General features: G+C 38.8%; 1 protein-coding gene across 2 annotated transcripts; it reads right to left on the reverse strand.

The window, feature by feature from the left end:
- Positions 1-261: 261 nt before the first annotated feature.
- LOC141898312 (piwi-like protein 1) lies at positions 262-18,297 on the reverse strand. 2 transcript variants are annotated; one of them, XM_074784154.1, is made up of 19 exons: positions 18,168-18,297; positions 15,224-15,356; positions 15,083-15,136; positions 13,181-13,376; positions 12,190-12,404; positions 11,676-11,800; positions 11,448-11,528; positions 10,976-11,170; positions 10,238-10,346; positions 9,515-9,756; positions 9,016-9,130; positions 8,356-8,543; positions 7,745-7,896; positions 7,368-7,492; positions 6,786-6,960; positions 5,899-6,052; positions 5,194-5,319; positions 4,197-4,344; positions 262-3,796 (listed from the first exon to the last, which is right to left on the reverse strand). In XM_074784154.1, exons 2-19 carry the CDS (start codon positions 15,338-15,340, stop codon positions 3,680-3,682), a joined length of 2,634 nt encoding a protein of 877 aa, XP_074640255.1. In that variant the 5' UTR covers positions 15,341-15,356; positions 18,168-18,297; the 3' UTR covers positions 262-3,679. The 2 variants fall into 2 exon arrangements, with proteins under 2 accessions (XP_074640255.1, XP_074640256.1); XM_074784155.1 differs by lacking the exons at positions 15,083-15,136; positions 15,224-15,356; positions 18,168-18,297 and adding an exon at positions 14,513-14,624.
- Positions 18,298-20,331: the final 2,034 nt, after the last annotated feature.

A 20,331-nucleotide genomic window follows, 5' to 3' on the forward strand; every position in this document is an offset into this window, starting at 1 on the left:
TCCTTAGTTTTTGAAGGGCTATATTACAGGTAAATAGGATATTATTGCTAATTATTGTCAAAGGAAAATTTGATAAGAAAGGATTCGAGACGATATTTTTCAGAAAGTTGGACTTTACTGGGAGACTATTTGGATTCAGGATAAGCAGCTGGGCTAGAACTAATATTCTAGATCACGAAATACGACACAAGACCCGAGATTTTGCAAAAAAGGAAAGAAATCAACCAAAAAAATGCATTGAAAGGACAAACATTTTCATAGAACAATATTGTGTGTATTCTTTAACTGCTTGCTATTGAAATATATACAAAAAAACTCAACTAATCTATAAGATCAACTAGAAAATATTTCTCTTCTTGGAAGCAATCTCTGGTTGAAGAATAAGTGTTTTGCAAGCCATATCACACAAGACGATTTGGCTCAGACCAGATCAAGCCCAATTTGGCCAGTGCCTAAATTACTGTCACTGCTATAATGCTATCTAACTGATGCTGAGGTCAGGGAGGCCACTTCCAGAACTAAAAGCATTCACATGGAATAATTGAACCTGTGATAGAATAAGGCACTGGCCTGGTCCGGACGATTGTGGTCATCTTAAGATTTTTTTACACATGCCAAATGGGCAAGGGACCATTTAACAGGCAGGGGACCATTTGGCACCAGGTGCAGTTGATGCAGGCCTAATCTGGCACGAGCCAAAACCACTCGGGTGATCAGCTCTTGGTAATAAAAACTCATTTTCAGTTAGTGTCAAGCTCATATCATCAGATGAGCTGCGAAATATCCGATTGTGAAACTTAAGTCTGGATACTTAGAACTCTCTTATAACTAGTCAGTTCATCAAAACACGCGTGAACTTTCTAAACATCAATTCGACCAACACTGCTGTCTAGCATGCATCAATACGAGCCTTATAGATACTGATGGGATACCAGCAAGGCCGAAGGAAGTGAGGATTAGGCGATAATCCGTAATGATCGCCAGACGCACTGGGTTACCACACTTCGATTTCCTTCTACATTTCAATTAAATACGAATCAACTGTTTTAATTAGTAAATAAATTTTCAGTAAAATCTTTACCATAACCCCAGTGAGAAAGCGAATCTTTTATCTATCCAATGAGTTGTTGTTAATTTTCGGATTTGGCAGCCTAAAAATCAAGTTCAAATTTCGTCAAAAATGAAAAGATTTTCACTACTAATAACCCAGTGTTTTGTTGCGCCACCTGGTGAGCAGTTTTGAGGCAGAGATTGTTCAAAACCTGTCATAGGCTTGGTACATCTAGTCTATCTATCTATCCATCTATCTAGTTTAATATGAGTTACAAAATATTGGTTACATGAATTACAAACAAAATCTGTAAACATTTTCCATTAACACAAAACATATTCTTAATTCTAAATAAAAACATTTACCAGTAGGTAAAGCGTTCCAACTTAGGAACTCGTCAAGTCAAGTATGCAGTTAAAATGTACACTTCGTATCAAAAATGTTGACAAAAGTTTAATACTTTCAAAAATTATAGCAAAGTCGAGCAAGTAAAAAGATATGAGCATTGTTCTTAACCCTTAAGCAACTATGTCGCCTGGGCGCTCGAATACATAGTGGAACTTCCTTACACCTATTCATTGGATATAACAAATATAGAATTTTGTCCCAAGTAAGACCATTTTATCAGATTCGGTTAGGCCACACAAAGAAATACCCTAATTTCTCAGATTTTTTCTGGAAAGTGACAAAGGCGGGCAAATTTTTTATCGCTTTTCTTAAATAAAAAAGTTGAAATAAAAAGCTCAACCTGAGACTTATAGAACAGACGCGGGAGGGAAGTTCTTTTTTTCAACCAATGCGAAACAAATGCCAGCAATGCAAGTAGAACATATGCAAAAAACTGTATTTAGAATTAAGTGGCTCCCCAAAAACTATAAAATCAAACCGTATCAACTCATTTGATCGAAACTGAGACAATTGCTTTCGCTATTTTCACGCTTCCTCGAAATGAAGTATAAGGCAACGAACCTGGCGCTGTTTTTGTCACTGTAAATGTGGATTACCAGGAGTACGTCGAGGATGAGCATATAAACGCAGAAAGAACTGGAATGAAGCAAAGCCTCGAATGCCCCGGCCTGAAATTCACCGCTGCGTGAAGTTACAGGGTTTGTGGTAAATGTATTAGAAATAATTTCTATAATTATTTCTATAAGAATGATATGAGACCATGTGTACTAAGCGTAAAAAATCGATCAATAGTTGCAGCCTCTAGGCTGTTTTTCCCGGATGGCCACAATTTGAATTGGTCAACAATTGCTAGGGTTAATTCGGAATCGTCGATCCGAAATCTAATTCAATTTGCACAAAATATTTGGTCCATTTAACCTGGAACCATGTAAACTATTATGCAAAATTCGGATTTTACTTAAATCTGGGCACAGTCCTTAGTAATCCGAATTAAGTGAGTTTTATTGTATGACCATTCGAAGGCTAAACTGAAGATTATGACCATATCTAGCTCACTTCTTTGAATACTTGTTCATTTATGTAACAATACGCAGCCTGGATCCACCCTCGTGGATCCCCAGTGCAGTGTCAAGTGTTGACAATCACTTTTTCAAGTGTGGCAACGAAATGACCAATGTCTGGCGTTAGTAGTGCTCATATAAGTAAATATTTCAATTAAAAACAAGGCGAATGCAATCCTGGACCATGAATTGAAAGGCACGTCCAACCAGGAGCAGATCCGGGCTGCATATTGAAACCAGCATTAGTAGGCTACAAAAGGCCTTCGTCTTTAAAATCGAAGCATCGCATTTTTATTTTCTAAAAATGCTCTTAGGCATCTCAAAAACAATTTTTTTCAATACGAACAATATAAGAATAAAAGCTCGAGCTTAGCACGCGGGATATAGTCAACCCCCGATGTATTTGTATTGAGATGTACATCACGAAAAACCTGGAGATAGGTGGGGGTGGCAGTATATGGGAGGGCGTTATCGGGGGTTGACTGTCAATGTGTTTTCAAAGCGAGCCATCAAAAAAATATTTGTATCATCTACATCGTAGCAATTCTTATTAAAAAAAATATTTGTATCATCTACATCGTAGCAATTCTTATTTAAATGCAGTTACAGTTTCTGATACAAATCGATTCATAAATGCTTTTGCAGGTACAAAATATCATCTAACAAAAAAACACCACAAAAAAAAAATGCCTCGATCTTGAGAGAACATTCCCATTCCCGGAATGTAAACTGTTCGATACATTCAAATTGACTAGTATCGATCAATACTCGTCACACCTCGTTTCACAATGAACACAGGGGATGCATAGATTTACTAGATATATAATAAGAAACAGAAAATTTGGATCCAATAAGAAATTCGCTTCATTTCGAACTGGATATATATAAAACGCATCGTTTCACAATCGCGGCGGAACACGACTGAAAAAATCCGTATTAAAACATCATACTCGAAGTACACACGGACTGTTAATAACACCCGAATCGGATCGGAACCAATCGGCAGTACATTCAAATCAAGTGGTCGCCGTCATCGCGAATGAGGTCGCCATATTAGTAAATAATCGTAATTTCACTGCAGCGCGTCAAAGGAAACCAATCACATAATACGATGAAATGCACACTTCGCCAGTGCGGACTCCTGAGCGATGTATTCTTTTTACAAGAAGTACAGTCGATCGGCCAAATTCGGAGACGGCTCCTTGTGAATCGATTGCCCGACCAAGAACGCCAATTTATGCGCGTACTGGCACGGCGCCGGAACGCGGATGGTGCCCTGAAAAAGAGAATATTTCAAACTTTAAAACCACATCTAATTTGTGAATACGTCCTGATCAATAGAAATCTTGACATCTATTGAATCAAAACAGAATACCTCAAAACTATATTTAGACAATGTCTTTGAAGGGGTGGATCCAGGGGCCAACATTGAAGGACTTGTTACACCCAAAAAGGTGTACACCCCCAGAGGGACTCCTAGTCCGAGTCGACTCCTACACTGATTATCAAAAAAAATTTGATGGAGTTCAAGTACATGTCTCAAAAGTTTTCACACCAGACTTAAATTCATCTGAGCAGTGCGTAAGTTAAACGGTAGATTGTTCCATAAAATTGAAGCAGCTGAGGCATAGCTATTTTACCGTACAAATTCAAAATCTTTAAACATTTCTCCTTACCGGCCAGTTATAGTAGAGATGCGTTAATTTATATGTCAGACGCTGAATGTGGTCGGGCTTCAATCCGGATGTGTCGTGAATTACGTTGTAATGAGTTGGCGACACGGTTCCCTGACGTACAGACTGCGACACGAGGAAGAAGTCGTACCTGAAATGGTCATAGTTAAACAAATGTCGCGATTAAAATACCAACTAAAATCAATATATATAGCTTGAGGTTGAATTTTTTAAAGGGTACGGATCCATAGTCAAGACGTTAAGTACAAAAGTGGTCTTAAGCTGTTAGATTAGCTATAGAACTAAGATAGTCTTAGACTGGTCGTAAGTCTAAGCCTAAGGCCACGACTATAGAACCGGCCCCTGGGTCACAAGCAGTGAGGATCCTACAGGGATCCTTGAGGTATGTAAGGTTGAAGTTATTTCAATGCACTAAGCAACGTCCCTAGTCAAAGCATTTTCATGAATGGGTCATAATAACATTATGTCCTTCTCTTTTGGTGCCTAGCTGCTGGCGCTTCGAACTTATTCTAATCTCTCGAATGACTGTGCATTACTTTTTTCATTTTTTGGTGCAAGGGCGACTAGAGGAAAACAGTTGACCATCACCGGCAGGATTATGCAACACATGAATTCTCGAGACTGATAAGATCATAATCACCCAAACCACTCAACCACGACAACTGTTCTAAGCAGACTAACCCTTTCAGTGCTGACTAATCAATACCCTATAGTGCTGGAGGTAATTTGAAAATTTTGAAAAATTCCGCCCTAGTATGTTGAATAACGGGAATACCACTATAGTGTCTACACCGCGGCGCGGTGTATCGTTAGTAACTGATATTTCACTATATTTGACAGGTGCTGCCATCTTTCAATGGAGATAAAAAATTAATTACTAATTACACCAATACGCCGCAGTGCGGTGTACTAGCTTAATTCATCACCGATTCAAACACCGCACTGCAGTGTATACGCACTGAAAGGGTTCAGCACTTACCATTCAGGCTTGGTGACTTCTTTATCGACAATTGTTCCCGGCAACGGATTGCACGCGTTTCGTCCGGCAATTGCAAAGAATCGCTGCGATATTCTCTTCTTCACCACGATGAACGTCATCTTGGGACTGAAAATACAGATTTTGCACGTTACGCATATCCTGATATCATCAGTTTCTTATCCTACACCACAACTTCAGCAGGCCTGTGCGTCCCCAGCCAAAATTCATCAAAATAACTTTAAAATGGTAAGTTCATTCCGACTATTTCCGACAAAACACATATGGAATTGAAAAGCAATCCTTTGACATTCAGATCATGAAAATACAGCTTAATCCCACTAAAGAAATTAAGCAAGATTGACCCATCCTCCCTCTGCAGGAATTCGAATCTGATGGCATCAAGACTCGCGACGATATGAAACCCTGCCTGATTAACCAGAGTGCGCGCTAATAGATGATGTCATTATAAGCTGATGAGACATCCCGTTTTATTTCAGGCCGGATTTTTCGATTTATGGCTAGTTCTCCGTAAAATTAGCTTCCGCGATTATACAACGAGCATCCAATTAGGTCGGCTATGATTTGTGGCAAATCTACGCAGTCATGGTTTCGTATTGTGACAGGGTATAGGTTCATATACCCGCCGAGGGAGGATGGTTAGGCCAATACTCGAAACGTTTTTATCACAATTTCACTCAAACTTACACGTAGTTCACTTTCAACAGCTCGAAGCATTTGAGCAGTTGCGCGATCTCGTGTTCGTGCACGGCGGCTAATTGGCCATCACCGACGCCGTCTCGATAAATGAATATCCTCTCCGGCAGTTCTCCGTTAACTTCGTGGTATTTCGACAACGCATCTGGAAACGAAATATATCAACATCTCGTATACGATATATAAATATTGCCTCGGCTCAAGTCGCGGTATTTTTTTCAACCATGGAAATGTGTTCGTTTTGACGTCAGAATCGAATCGTATGCAATTCATACGGTGGACTCTGCTTGCCACAGCGCAAAATGCCTTGGTTTATCGTGTTCACTGAACAATTATTCCCGATATCGAGACCCCATTTCTGCTACAAGGACTTCCCTTGTCTGATTTGAGTTGGAAAATCATGTCTATGAATATCTAAAACGGTTGTCAGATTGGACTTGATTGAGCGGTGCCTGTTGCCTGCTACATACGGGCCTACTCACTCTTTCAGAGTGAACTAAGGATCATTCGACTAAATCTAACACCTAGCCGAAGGTAAACCAAATAGGGAAATGAATGCTATCCAAGCATTTATCTAATACATGTACATATTAAACGTTTTTGAATAACATCTAATTCAAATTGTTTGCGCAAAAGCATTTCTTCCAATATGTTTTATCAGTATTTTTCAACGCATAACCAGCGCTGGTTGTTCGTCGACATAAGAAGTTGTTGAAATTCTAACTAACTTTAGCCGTCACAAAGATAATTCTCAGATTCAAGAGCAGTCAAGTAAAGGATAACTTGACCTTTAAAGACAGGGATTTGTCGGAGACCGAATTGATATTACAATGCCTCGATGAATGTCCGTTCATAACACATTTCTAAAGTTACGTTACCTTTCATGCATACCCGCAGGCCATCCTGCAGTTCTTGGTGGTTGTGTTGGAAGATGGCGCGCGAATAATACTTGGTCAGCGTGTTGTTCATCGACGCGATGAACGCTCCGACTGACAGACCGCGTTGACTCGAATCGTGATACGAATCGATGCCGACAACCATCAATTTCTTCAACTAAAAACATTCAAAGCCAATCGTACAGCTTTCATTAAAATCGAATCATATCACAATATCTAACCGATTAGCACTCAGGAATTTCACTATGTAGTGTCAATTACGGTAATCCTCAGAAAATTCAAGGGAAAATCCAAGTTTATTGTGATACCGAATAGCTGATTAGCTGGTTATTTTCATGCATTACAAGTTTGTGCTTTTTTATAGGCTTTCATATGATAAAAATTTTCATGACCAAAATCGTGTTTTTTTTGGCCCCTCAAAATACATCCGAACTTACTTGGATTTGAAGCGAGCGCTCACACGCTCTAAAATGTCAGGGCGGATTCAGGCGACTTGAAGATGTAATAGACAGGGCAGATACAGGCGGCTTGAGTGCTAATGGGTATACTAAGTCTAAATCTTACCGGAACATCGAGGGCCCAAACTTCTCCACCGAGTTTACAATTCATCTGAATGATAATCTTCGTGGCCACAGACATCAGTCCTTTGGCTTTTAGCACGGTTCGCGTGACGACAACCTGACTCGGAACTGAATAAAAATGATCAATAATCTAGGGTTATGGCAATGGTTAAACGTCAAAACTACCGTTTACTATATATTCATCAGCAGTGTCACCATCAGTACGATTAAGCTTATGAGTGGGTTGTTAGGTAGCGTATAAGCTGAAATTTTCAACTGATCAAGCGGCCCTTGTGAGGTAAAGCCATTGAATAGACCAATTGTGCAAATGGACACAAAACTAATTAAAACCTGGATTGAAACACTACACTATCCACCTACCTGGATGATCAACGCAGCAGAACTTCTTGATGGCGTCGTACCTATCTTTTCGGTTCGACGGTACCATTATCATGACAATCTGTGTTGTCGGTTTAATGCTGCTCTGCAGCGCGGCCTTGTACGTTTCCAGACGATCATTCATGAGTTCAATTCTAGAAATTGGCAATTGTTTAAGTCATCATTACATTTTATTGTTAGACAAATGTTTCGTTCATGGCGTAAAGAATTTCATTCAACTGGAGACCGTGTACCACATCCTATATTGCTGAGTTTGATATAGCCTATTCCTCAATTTGTGGTCACATTGATAGGCGGGGCTTGAGAATAATTCCAAATACTCGGAAGTTGAATAATAAGATAACCATCAATTGTAATAAGACATTGCACACTTAATCCAGATTTCAATCCAATTCAGATATCTTTCACGGTGTAGGCCCTATGTAAAATATGATGTTCAATACACTATCTCAGGGTGTCCACTTAAAAGTCCGATTCGATTTGACTTTATCTTTGCTTTATCGTCTTTCCTGCCTTCATATACTTAGAATTTAATGGATAAAAACAGTCACCCTGACTCACTGTTTCTCATTAATTGGGGGATTACGACTTACACATTAGGATTTCCAACCATTATTCCCATCGCCGGCCCGACCTTCTTCAGGTTCTGACACAGGTCATTCGCCGCCTGGGAATCTTTCTTCGTGCAGACCACGATCCAATTTTCCAGATTGACCGAGGTGATCAGCTTGGCACCGCGCATTTCGCGTGACCAATCAGCCTCATCTTGCTTATATCCAAACTACAAATTAAGTAGACACATGATATAGAACACACTGCAGACAAGGTCAGCGGTAACTTCTCCAATCATTTATCAAGTTAATAAAGACAAGAGTGCCTCTTTCATTGCCTTTATTCAATTTCATGAAAATTCTACGACTTCTGTTTATCAAGTCGGCCAGTACAATAAGAGTGAATAAGTAATTTGAAAAAAACAAAGTATCAATTGGCACATTTGAAGTGTTGAGACCAACTGCAATAACCACATCCAAGTCATTGATACCGGTATTCAGAAGATACTCCAGATGACATTTCAGTCCTGTTTTATTCTCTCCTAGACCAGGGGCCAGTTGCTGAAAGGTTTGGTTAAAGTTAACCAATGGATAGTTGACACAGTGACAATTAAAATTCATCATTACTATGGTATTCATCCGCTGGTTATCGTTAACCAACCTTTGATAAACTGGCCCTCGAACTTTTTTCTTTAAACTCACGCTTTTGTCTCGCTGGAATATCTTTTCCACTGGCAAAACTCGTCCTTGGAATTCCAACAATGTCTTCGCAAACTTCAAACCCCAGCCAGACATATCTTTCTGCACTTCCGCGTTGCTGCATAAGAAAACAGTGATTACAACATACCATCTTTATCGATAAACTTAATCATCATTTTATTCATGTGTATTACTTTTCTGGAAGGTAACAGTGATGAGGAGACAATTGGTCCGAAAAATCGGAAGTGTTTTCAATTGATGATAAGCACGTCTAAACCATTGCTGCAGTACGTTTTAATTGAATCGGCATAATTGTGTGCAAGTGTTAACACTTACTCTTAACACAACACCTACAAAATCCCTACTATTATGATATATAACCCCCTCCTCTTTGAAAAAGAAAACAGACTCCCCTAACACTAAGATTCTCACAATCTTTTTAAATTAAAAACATTTCGACACCGGAAAAAAGCCACAAACTCCCAGAGCTGAATAGTCATACCTGCTGAGCAATTCGACGAAACGGCCGAGTTTTTCGCGACGATCTTGCGGCCCGACACGCGTGTACACGGCAAGATCTTTCATGACGTTGAAATCCGAGCGCATTTGATCGCTCAAACCGGTTAGCACGCATAGCTCCGGAACCAACAGAATATCCTCGGTCATCCCACGTCGTTTGTCGGATGCCTTTGGCTTTGAGATCAGCAACGGCTGTCCAGCATCGAGGATACGCTTACTGTAAGCCTGCGAATAAAATGCATCTTGCAATAACTCAAATTATACAAACGATAAGTCAAGCAACTTGTACTGGGTACAATTTCATTAACAAATTTTTGAACTCTAAAATCGATTTGATTTCTTCTATCAGCTTGTCTAAAATCCAGTTAGGATCTAATCCTATTGTGTGAAAAGCATTTTCAGATGATTAAAAGTAACACTACTCGAAATACTGAGGCTGCAAGCAGTGACATGCACTGAATTTACAGTAACTATAACACAGGCAAAAACCCTTGACTTGCAGTTACGATTTTACGCTCGATCTAGCTATCTCAACCAATTTCCCCGACTTAATCCTGAGTTTTAGCTTCTTTTTTTTAAAACAAAGTTCCCTGACTTCTTTAGAGCAACTCCACAACTTTCCTGATTTCCAGATAAGTGGCACCCTGTCCGGTTACCTACAATCGAGTCCAGGTTGGCAAAATGCTATCATCGAACGAATCAATACCTTTTGATAATAATCGATGAAGGAAATATCTCCATCGCGCGTGTTGAATTTACACGCCGGATTTTTCGTCCAGTCGATGTCGTCAATGCGGTACGTTTTATTATTGTACCTACATAATAAAAGATGAAAACGCATGACACAAATATCAAAACAAGTAATAATAGCATGACGCCACCACCAGCAAACTGTTTTACCGCGTGTACCACCCTACGCGATGTATAAGTGTAGAATCATAGTGTCCATAACCAATCTCATTAAATAACTTTCGAGGACTTTTTTACTCCAATTCCATGATTTATATAAAATCGTCATGCTTAAGCTGGGAATCCTGAAATCAATGTTTTCAGGATTCTACTGCCCATTCCATGAATTCAAGGAATTGGATCGTTCCATTCCCATACCTTAACTTTGAAGGACCTTCAAGGACTGCTATGAATCCTGTAATTATATGTACCCGCGGTGTATATACATGAGATCAATTGGTAAAAATCTCTATTGAAAGATGGTAGCGCAGAACAAACATTGCGAAACCTTTGTAATTTATGATAAACTGTACTACGGGGCAGACTTAACGCAGCCTATATTCTTTTATATGCCACACTGCGATGAACTTAACATTTTCAAAAATTCTTTTCAACAACAAAGGAGGGAAATGGTTGGGAAATTGCCAGCATTGAAAAAAGCGTACACATTTCTAGCTGAAATTAACAAACATGTCACCTAAAATATGTTATTTACCGAGTGAGCACGATTTCTCCGACGAGAGCTTTCGTCGCTTCGTCGTGGAAGTTTCCGCGACAATTTCGATGCAGGTCCTCCATCATGTCTTTAACGGTGAGAGTACGCAGAACCTTGTGGCTGAGATCGGCGCACATCATCACAGACGTCTCGTACTGAAGAATCGAAGTCGAATATCCGGGCCAGACTTGCATCCTGAAATAACATCAATTCCATGGCTTGAAATCAAAGATTCTTTAAATACACAGGTTTCGATTGCATGTACTCTGGTTTTAGGATGGCAAATCTAACTAACTACCAGCCATCTAACAGGTTTAATACAGATAATGCTATTCCTGAATAGGCAGAGTGTATTTTGTTAGAAACAAACGCGTCACGAGACTGTAGCCACAGACCGAATCCCAATTTATTTTCAGGGCAAATCCAACCTCTCACAATTTTCCGCTATTTTTTCTTAGAAGAAAATACGAACCTGTGTCTTTCGATGTCTTTCGCATCGTCTGGGCAATAGTATTGGCGCCCGATTTGCTTCATTCCAATACTGTTCAACGCTCTAAAAATCAAAAAAAAATTTAAATAAAATAATCAGCTCACAAAATCATTTATCCAGTGCTCTGTGGGTGTTTGAGGGACCCATGTACGCACTGGTATATCAATGCTATTCAATGATGTCAAGGACAAAAATATCACCAGAGCCTACCTTCGCAAGATGACGTTAAACAATTGCAAACACTGAGCATTGCTCGGCGGCAACTCGGCGGTTAGCGTCATCGTTATCTCAACTTTCGAATTATCGTATTCTTTTTCGGCGAGATAGACGGTCGGCTGCAAAAAATAAGCGAAAGGTTTAAATCATCAAATCATTAAGCTGGAGTATTATCTTTCTGAAACAATACAACGTAACTTGATCCTCATGAATAGACAACGGCACCACTTAAGATGCGAAACCCATCCAATGCTTTAACAATGGGACAGTATGTATGGGTCAGAATTTTCCGACATAGTTGATGTAATCAATAATTCTGAAGAAACAGTTCAATTACAGGGGCAGAGCTTTTTTTCCGGGCCAAGTGATCATAGAATTATCTCCCAAAAATTGGCAATCGGATGCGGCGATAAAAATTGTTTCCAACGCGCCTGCAGAATGCACCCCTAAATAGGTAAATTTTCTTAAAAATTCAGCCTAACTCGATACAAGGTTTTTTAATACTTACATTTTTCTCCAATTTCCTCGGCAAGAACAACACCATTCCATCGAATGCAGAAACCGGCCCGATAATCGCCGACTGCGATTTCACCATGGCGATCCTAACTCTCTTACTGTCGACTTGCGGCTTGAAGTCGACGTGGTACTGATACAGATTCCACGACGGCGCGCTTTCCAACTTGAAAAAGTTAGCGATTATCGTCTGCGGTGCGCCGTACCCGCCTGAAATAAAACATCAACAATTCGGTTTTAAGGGAAGTAATAAGATTGAACCCGCTTTTTTAGCATGAAATGTTTTATTTGTTCAATAAATCATTATAGGCCAACTTTCAATAAATAGACCTGTTTTAAGCAGGTCTATTTAGAACGATAACCACACTCAAACGTGGTGAACGGATAATAAGATAAAAACCCACTATCTACAGATTAAAAGAATTAAAAACAAGAATTTATTTATTCAATCTAAAATATAAATAAGACACACCGTTTCGATCTCACCCTAGAGATCATCTTATTACAGGTCTATTTGTTTTGGGATAAAACAGACATTACACACTTTCACATGAATAAAACTCACTCAAGCACGGACATTTATTCTATAAACTAGGACGATAGATTACTCCCTTTTGGTCATAAGGACTCATATTTATAGGGGTTTACTGTAGATATGGATTATTTTCAAGTTCTTTCATGCTTTTTTTAAGTTTCACTTAAGGGAAGTGTGGCTATCGGTCTTGCTGCCATCTTTTTCCATGATGCGTCAACACCATTCTGATAGTCAAACCAAATAGGGTCAAGTAGCCTCGCAGTTCATAAATCCTAGAAGTAATGATCATCTTTGCATGTCTCTAACACTAGTCAGCAAGCATGCTAACCAGTAAGCATGCTAACCTAACCAGTAGTAGTACTAGCCGTCGGTTTGGCCAGCTTGACGTATGCGCGTAACAAGAATACTTCGAAACAAACTCATAAATTTTTCGTAATTCTCCGGTACCTACCACACTTGTCAACGCAATGCGCCGGTCTCGTAGTCTTCTCGACCCATCGCATTTCTCGCCGCGGTCGACCTTGAAGATCACCGGCATTGCTCGTACCGATCGACAATTCCGCCAGCTGCGCGGTCGGCACCTCTCCCGGCTTCGGTTCACCTCTCGTACCGCCACGAAGACTCGCTCGTCCGCTCGATACAGCAGGCTGCAATATATCAACGAAACTACATTCAAAGATATAAAACTAGATGGTGGCACGTCACCATGGAATGCAGTCAGTACTGGGGCATGAAATTGAAGGTACCAATTCAATACTTGATAGAAAACAGTTGTGTTAACTTGATTGTCCATCAAAGCTAAAGTCTAGTCTTAACCCTCCTACCAAGTTTTAATATCATGATTTGAGAAAGCAATTGAAGCTTCTGGGGTCAGTTGCAGTCGTGACTTACGTCCAAAGTGGTCTTAAATCTTAAGACTGATCTAAGTTGGTAGATTGGCTATAGAACTAAGTTGGTCTTGACTGGTCTTAATTCTTAGCTATGACTGTGTAACCGACCCCCAGTAGTAGTTTAAATTTTAAGACCAGTCTCAGATCATCATTTGTAAGTTCTAAGATTCTTAATTCTACAGCGAAGAGACCTGCCAACATCAAAAACAAATTTGGAGTAATTTTGATAGTAGTTTTTTCGAAGATTATGAAAAATAGTAGTTTCCTCACCAGAAGAGTAGTTTTTGACTAAAAAACTCAAATAAATTGTAGTTCCCTCAAGAGTTAAGTAGCTTTTTTAGCTAGCCGTGTGTACAAACATAATTTGGCATCAGATCATGATGAAAAATGAACCAGAGGAAAGGTAAGCGTCACCTTTTCTAGTACGCTGTTAAACATGGATACAACTTTGAATAGAAATCATTAACTTTCTGACACGACTTTTTGTTGCCTGTTGGGCGTTATCAGTTGCTGCACGCTTCATTCTTCCACGACTTACTTCACAAAATCTATCATATATATACAAGGACACTTGCGTGCGATAAGACAGCTCGCAAGGTATTGAATTAACTACGTGATGAATTCCTAGTATAGTAATGGGTTTTCCCAGGGACAAAATTAGCTGTGCACCGATAGTAGAGAAATCGATACAATTTTTATTTCATATATGTTGTATTTTTAATGTCGGGAGGGTTTCATTAAAATACGTATTAACTCCAAGATCAACTTAATAATAATTAGCGGTAGATAATCTCAATAAATCAGGAAATTAAATCGATTAAATAGTTAATCCTTTGGATGATGCCCTGTGAAATCATTAATAAAAGTTTGATGGACTAACGGCAATGACATACTTTACTATCATGAACGCTTGCTTTTACGGTTCAGTATCATTTACCGATCTCCAGTCAATCATCTGTCAATTAATTTCCGCAGAGCTAAGTCGAACAAGTGCATACGAAATGTGTACCTACTGAGAGACTCCTGAACACCGAGCTGGCACGTGTTTGATAGGTCATTCATTGATAGACAATGCGCGCACTTATCAATAAAACGTTGCAGCGGGCATGGTAGGTATTTATTGTAGTAAAGTTCCGTTTTTTTTTTTGTAATTTTACTCACCAAAAGAAAAATTCTATAAAGGTATTTAGTTGAAATCGTAAAATCAAGAAAAGAAATGTTTTTAAGCGTAAAATTAATCTCATTTTTCGTCTTTTTGTCTTTAGGCCTATCAAATCGTATTTTACTACTACTGCCGTACTAGCGTAGTGATGGCAACTTTCTCGTAAAAACTACACCCATATCGTAGATGTTGGTCGGTCAGAAGGACACACAATACCTCTCCCAAATCCAAACAAGCGCATGGACATTGTCATTTTTAACGCAGTCTTTTATATTTTGATTTGTTTTTAATTCTTTCTTACCGGTCGATCTGGTCCGCCTCTTTGCTGTCCTCGCCCGATGGGTGGTCTCACAGGCTACATGTACAAAGCATAAAACATATGTCAGGCTATCTAATGAAAATTTACTGATACTCATCAACTGATGGCATTTGTAACGCTTACCTCAGCAGGCGGAGGCGCCTGTGATGGTGTTTCACCGGGACGGCGGGGTGGCGGTGCGGCATCTGCTCCTCCCCTCGGCTTACCTCTACCTCCTCTTCCTCTGGCTTTACCAGACATAATTAGGCCTATTCAACTGAAAAATAGTTAAATATTTTGAAACCTGAATCCAGTTTCACGAAAAAAACTGAACTCAAATTTTTGATGTAATTGCCATTGGTTGGTTACTTCATGTTTTCAATGAAGACAACAATTCAAACTTAACTCATAAATCTTAAATTTCTTCATGAAACAAAGACCCAGAGCCTCGCGAATGTATATCTCCCGCATGTCCCCGAAGTAAGCCTCCAAACCAAAATCCGGCATCAACATTCCCTTTTCGTTGAAAATTGCTACGCAGGTATTTGTTGGTATAACATCCCCCAATCATTATTCCCCAAAAAATAATCAATTCATAAGATTTCATTGCTCAAATATGAAATAAGTTTACAGGTATAGAGGCTTACACGTAGAATTCTAGAATCTAGATCAAAGACTGGCGGCGGTCAGACTTATTGGATGGCATTATTACTTCATCTACTGATAGGCCTACATAACATTCACATATGAACTATCAATGCATTAATACATTCACGGCTTTTAGCAATTCTACAATACAGTGTAAAGGCCATAAATTACTTGATTCACATCAGAAGTTGAGAAAACAAAAATCATCGAAGCTTGGGGTTCATATTTTATAAGACTTGCAACCTATGAGTACTGTAGGATTGTTTAGGTAATCGTGTTTCATATCTTGACATTTGGCACCGGATAGATGACTTATGTGTGTATTAAGCTTAAAGAGCAAATGCCATCAAAGTAGAATATTGTGTAAAATTCAATTCAATATAAAAAATACACGGATTTCATAAAGCTTAGCCCAATTAGCCAAGGCCATTCATCAGGTTTTAAATCATTGATTTGTTTAATAATTTTGTCTTAATTGATGTTGTAAGAGGCTAATTGTACGCATGTGAAAGCGCAGTGTTTACTACTACTATCATCACCAAATGACTGAGTAGATTCACTTGGGTGACTACTAATACACACAGCAGCCATATATTGTATTCCTATATGTACGCACATACACAAATGTATTCTATACATTGCCGCTTATGTGAGGTGATGAATTAAAGGAAACAAAGTAATAAAATACATCGTTCAAAATAGATGATTGGTAGTAACTAGAGGCCCACGGGCCTTGTGAAGTCAAAGCGTTCGGTAAAGTACCTTGCATAGCAAAGACATTTTAAAATGACTTTGAGCCCCCATTCTGCAAAATTCATTAAATTAAAAAAAACTTTCTTTTAGTCCTTCATATTTTCATAAATTTCAGAAATACATTTTGTACTCGGCTTGACTTTACAATCGGGTAACTGTGTTAGTTCTTCAATTTTGAGATTTACCAAATGCAAAAGGTTTTTTCATTTCTCGTATTGGTCACAATATCCACCCCATTGTTGTGTTCATGACGCACTTTGTGCTTACATTCCTCTTAAGACAATATTCCCTGCTGTTAGGAGCTGCTTAGGTAAGCTCTAGCTTGACCACCTCACAGAATGCACCGAGATGACATCAAGTGTAACATTTTTGTTAACTTCTTAACCGTTTTAACATGTTATATCAGAAATAAATACCTTCTAGAGTCATATCTCATATATTTTGCCGGATATTTAGTAGAAAAAACTCTCCGTTAGCGATAAAATTTCATTGATTTTGATTGATTGACGATCGATCTCATCTCGGTAAAGATAAAGTTATTTTTCTACAAAAATATCCGACAAAATATGTAAAATATGACTCAAGCTGGTATTTATTACGGATATAATATGATTTCAAGTGTTAAAATCGATAAGGAAAAAATAAATGTTATATGTCATGTCATCTAGGTTGATCTCGGTATATTACGTCATCTCGGTAATAAGGAGAACCAGGAATGTATGCTTATTTGGCTGTATATAAGGCAAAATATCTTTTTGGCTAGTTTTTAGCCGTACATTATTGAACAGCTCAATCACTCAAATCAGCCAATCAGAAACGATATACATTAAAATAACTTTTTGTGGGCCGTAACCGGATCCAGCAAAATGACCACTTCCTTTTTGGAAACATGATTTTTGGTGGTTTTAAGTCAATGATTTTAAAAGTATAAAAACAATATCATGAGTTTGTGTCTTTAGTAGGTTGAGAAGTAACGGTATTGAATTGGATAGTAAATTAATCACTAAATAATAAAATAAGCAACAACTGCAATCATTCAGCTTTCAGAACAGGATGGTGGGTTTTTTATTAGGCAACAAATTGAAAGTTGGATCCAGTTCCACCACAGCAATGATGAGTTAACTCAAATCTTAACCTGTTAACTCACTCAAGTGGAACTGGCTTGATTTAGATCTACGAGTAATCATCTCGGTAAAAGTGCAGATCCGCACCTCTCGTGATTGAGGCAATCTGCTGAACGACAGAATCCTGGCTAAAATCTTTCTACCCATCTCAGTCTAGTGAAGATATCTTAAAATTAACCAATGCCAATGGCAATGTACTGAATTGCTGATGACATTTTGAATCTGAAACAATGATATTTAATGTAATTGATTGAACCGTTTACGCGGAGAGGTGCGGATCTGCACTTTTACCATCATCTCAACGTTTTGAGACCGTGATAGTCTGATAGTAGGCCCTAGTTAGTTTTTGTTCGTCCCCGGACTGATGACAAGTCTCCAGGCCAGGTCTCCTCCGCCCGCGCCGGTTTCTCTGTTTCTCTCTTTTCTCGCCCTAATTTCAGTTAAGCGTTATCCTTTCGGAGATTGGACACTTGCAAAAGATACTTTCACACCACCGGTTGTAGGGCATCGTAAAATTTATGAATGACAAAATTGATCATAAGCTTTTTTCTTTGTCTACTTACACTCAAAGGCACGAAATCGAAATATTTTCCTTACTCAACAAGGATTATCCAAACTCCACGCCGCTTTCTTCCTCTAACTAATGAACACGTGGTGCGAATTGACCAATCATCGGATGCGCCAGGAGTCTATCTACATAAATACAAGTACGGGTCATTATTCGGCAAGTCGAGAGTGGCGCGCGCCTGCCGCCAGTAGCTAGCGTACATATAGGTCACGATACACATTTGTACTTAGGGTTCGAATCACGAATAGATGTGCTTTTTTTAAAACGATAAAGCAAGAACGCGTTGCCAGCAGCAAAGCATGAAAATCTATAATTCCAAGACCTCCTAAAATGCCCTGTGGAAATTCATCGCGAATTTTCATTTACAAAAATCAGGTTAAGTGATCACTTGAGGAGAGAATCCCACAATGATAATAAAAAGTCCGAAAATGAAACTTCGAGATAGTAGTTTATTTCAACGTTTCGACTATATCCTAATAGCCATCTTCAGGAATAATTTTTCGGACTTTTTATTATCATTGTGGGATTCTCTCCTCATCGCGTCAACACGGATATAGTGTTCTACCAATCGTAAGTGATCACTTATTCAATTTTCAGAATTGGACTAGGCCTACCCTACGGATTTTTCAAGCAAAAGGGGGGCAAAGGGATAAAACATTTTAAAAAAATTATTTCTTAATAAAAAGACGTTTTAAGTTAAGCTGGCTGCTTTTATCATCGGCCACGAGAACGCGCAAAAACAAATCTTACCGCGCGAACAAAACTGTAATCAAGTACGCACAAAAACAAAATAATTTTGCTACTTTTGCTATTAGTTTTGTTTTGTTTTTTTGCGCGTTCTCGTGGAGGATGTAAAAAAAATTTCATGTGTCCCAAATCAGCCATTATATAGAATGGAATGAAAAGCGAAAAAAATAAAAGTTCTTAGCATAGCAACATTTTTTCACTTTTAACTTACACAGCGACAATGTCGGTCTATGAGAAATAAATCCGAGTGAAGCTCACGTTCTATTATGCGTATGCTCTTCTATGGAATATCGCTCATTAAATCCGATTCCAGTCGTACAGGAATCTGTGCAGTGAATCCCCCGTAGTTGGGCCTGATCTCTGTACAATTTTTTGCATTTTATCCATTTATCGAAAATTATGCAACTATTGGTTGAATTAGTCACATAAAACCTCTACGATTGGAGGGTTCAATGTGCTGCCCGAGTGAACATTATTAATTTAGTATCCAACTTCTTTTGTGTCAAGAGTTTGAGAGGGTTTAGTGTCAATGCGCGCCCAGAGCCAAAGTCAAAGCAATTGTTTTGTGCAAATTGTCAACTGAATTATCCAAACTGTCTCAGATGTTCACACTGACGAGCACTCTTCTCCAGTCTGAATACCAGTCGTTGTTACCGGTTCCCTACAACTGTGGAACGACGGCAAGGTACTAGACTATATCTTCTCCAGGATAAGGCCAATTTTCTAGAGTTGTTCTAGTCTAATGGTAATAATCCATTAACTCTACTAGCCTACAGCCTATACACTACACTTTCGTCCCTATATATTTCATCTATAGCTTGTATATATTTGCGTATAATGCTAATAGCCCTTATCTAATTATCCTTTGTCCTCTTAGACAGTTTGTCTCCGTCGTCGTAGAGTGTTAGTTGTTGTTTGTCTGGATCGTTGTCATTATATATCACTACTGATCACCTTTGTTTTTTTGTATCATTTTCCATGTCTCCAACTGTCTTGTATCTATGCTATGTGTAACAATAAAGCGGTCCAGTTTTGGTCCACGCTGATATAGTTCAGATGTTACTCGTTCGATCTGTCTGGATTTCCGACGTCGACCAGGAACCGAAATCGAGTTTTTAATTGTATATGCCATTTTTTTCTGATGTCTGGCCAATAGAAAAATTACAAAGATACGTCATTGAAAAAGGGACGTGTGTTGGTCTGTCAATATACTATTTACATAACTTTTAATCCGCTAATGTTGGCAGTTAAACCGGGGGAAATTTTAATGCTATATTTTGTACATGTAGAATGAGTCGATGCGACATAGCGTCTCATGAAATTGACTAATTTCTAGGATGAAATGAATTTAATTTGAAATTTTCCAATGCATAGCAATAATGTCCCACGAAAATAAATGTAATCTAGGCCTA

The sequence above is a fragment of the Tubulanus polymorphus genome, chromosome 2 (assembly GCF_964204645.1).
Source record: "Tubulanus polymorphus chromosome 2, tnTubPoly1.2, whole genome shotgun sequence".
NCBI classification, from domain to species: domain Eukaryota; kingdom Metazoa; phylum Nemertea; class Palaeonemertea; order Tubulaniformes; family Tubulanidae; genus Tubulanus; species Tubulanus polymorphus.

Excerpts from the sequence above, each read along its gene's own strand:
- LOC141898312 (XM_074784154.1), bottom strand. The coding sequence starts at position 15,340 with ATGTCTGGTAAAGCCAGAGGAAGAGGAGGTAGAGGTAAGCCGAGGGGA. Across the intron at positions 6,961-7,367 it reads TTTGGGCCCTCGATGTTCCG|TTGAAGAAATTGATGGTTGT; the intron begins GTAAGATTTAGA and ends GAATGTTTTTAG. Across the intron at positions 6,053-6,785 it reads CCTGCGGGTATGCATGAAAG|ATGCGTTGTCGAAATACCAC; the intron begins GTAACGTAACTT and ends TTTCGTTTCCAG.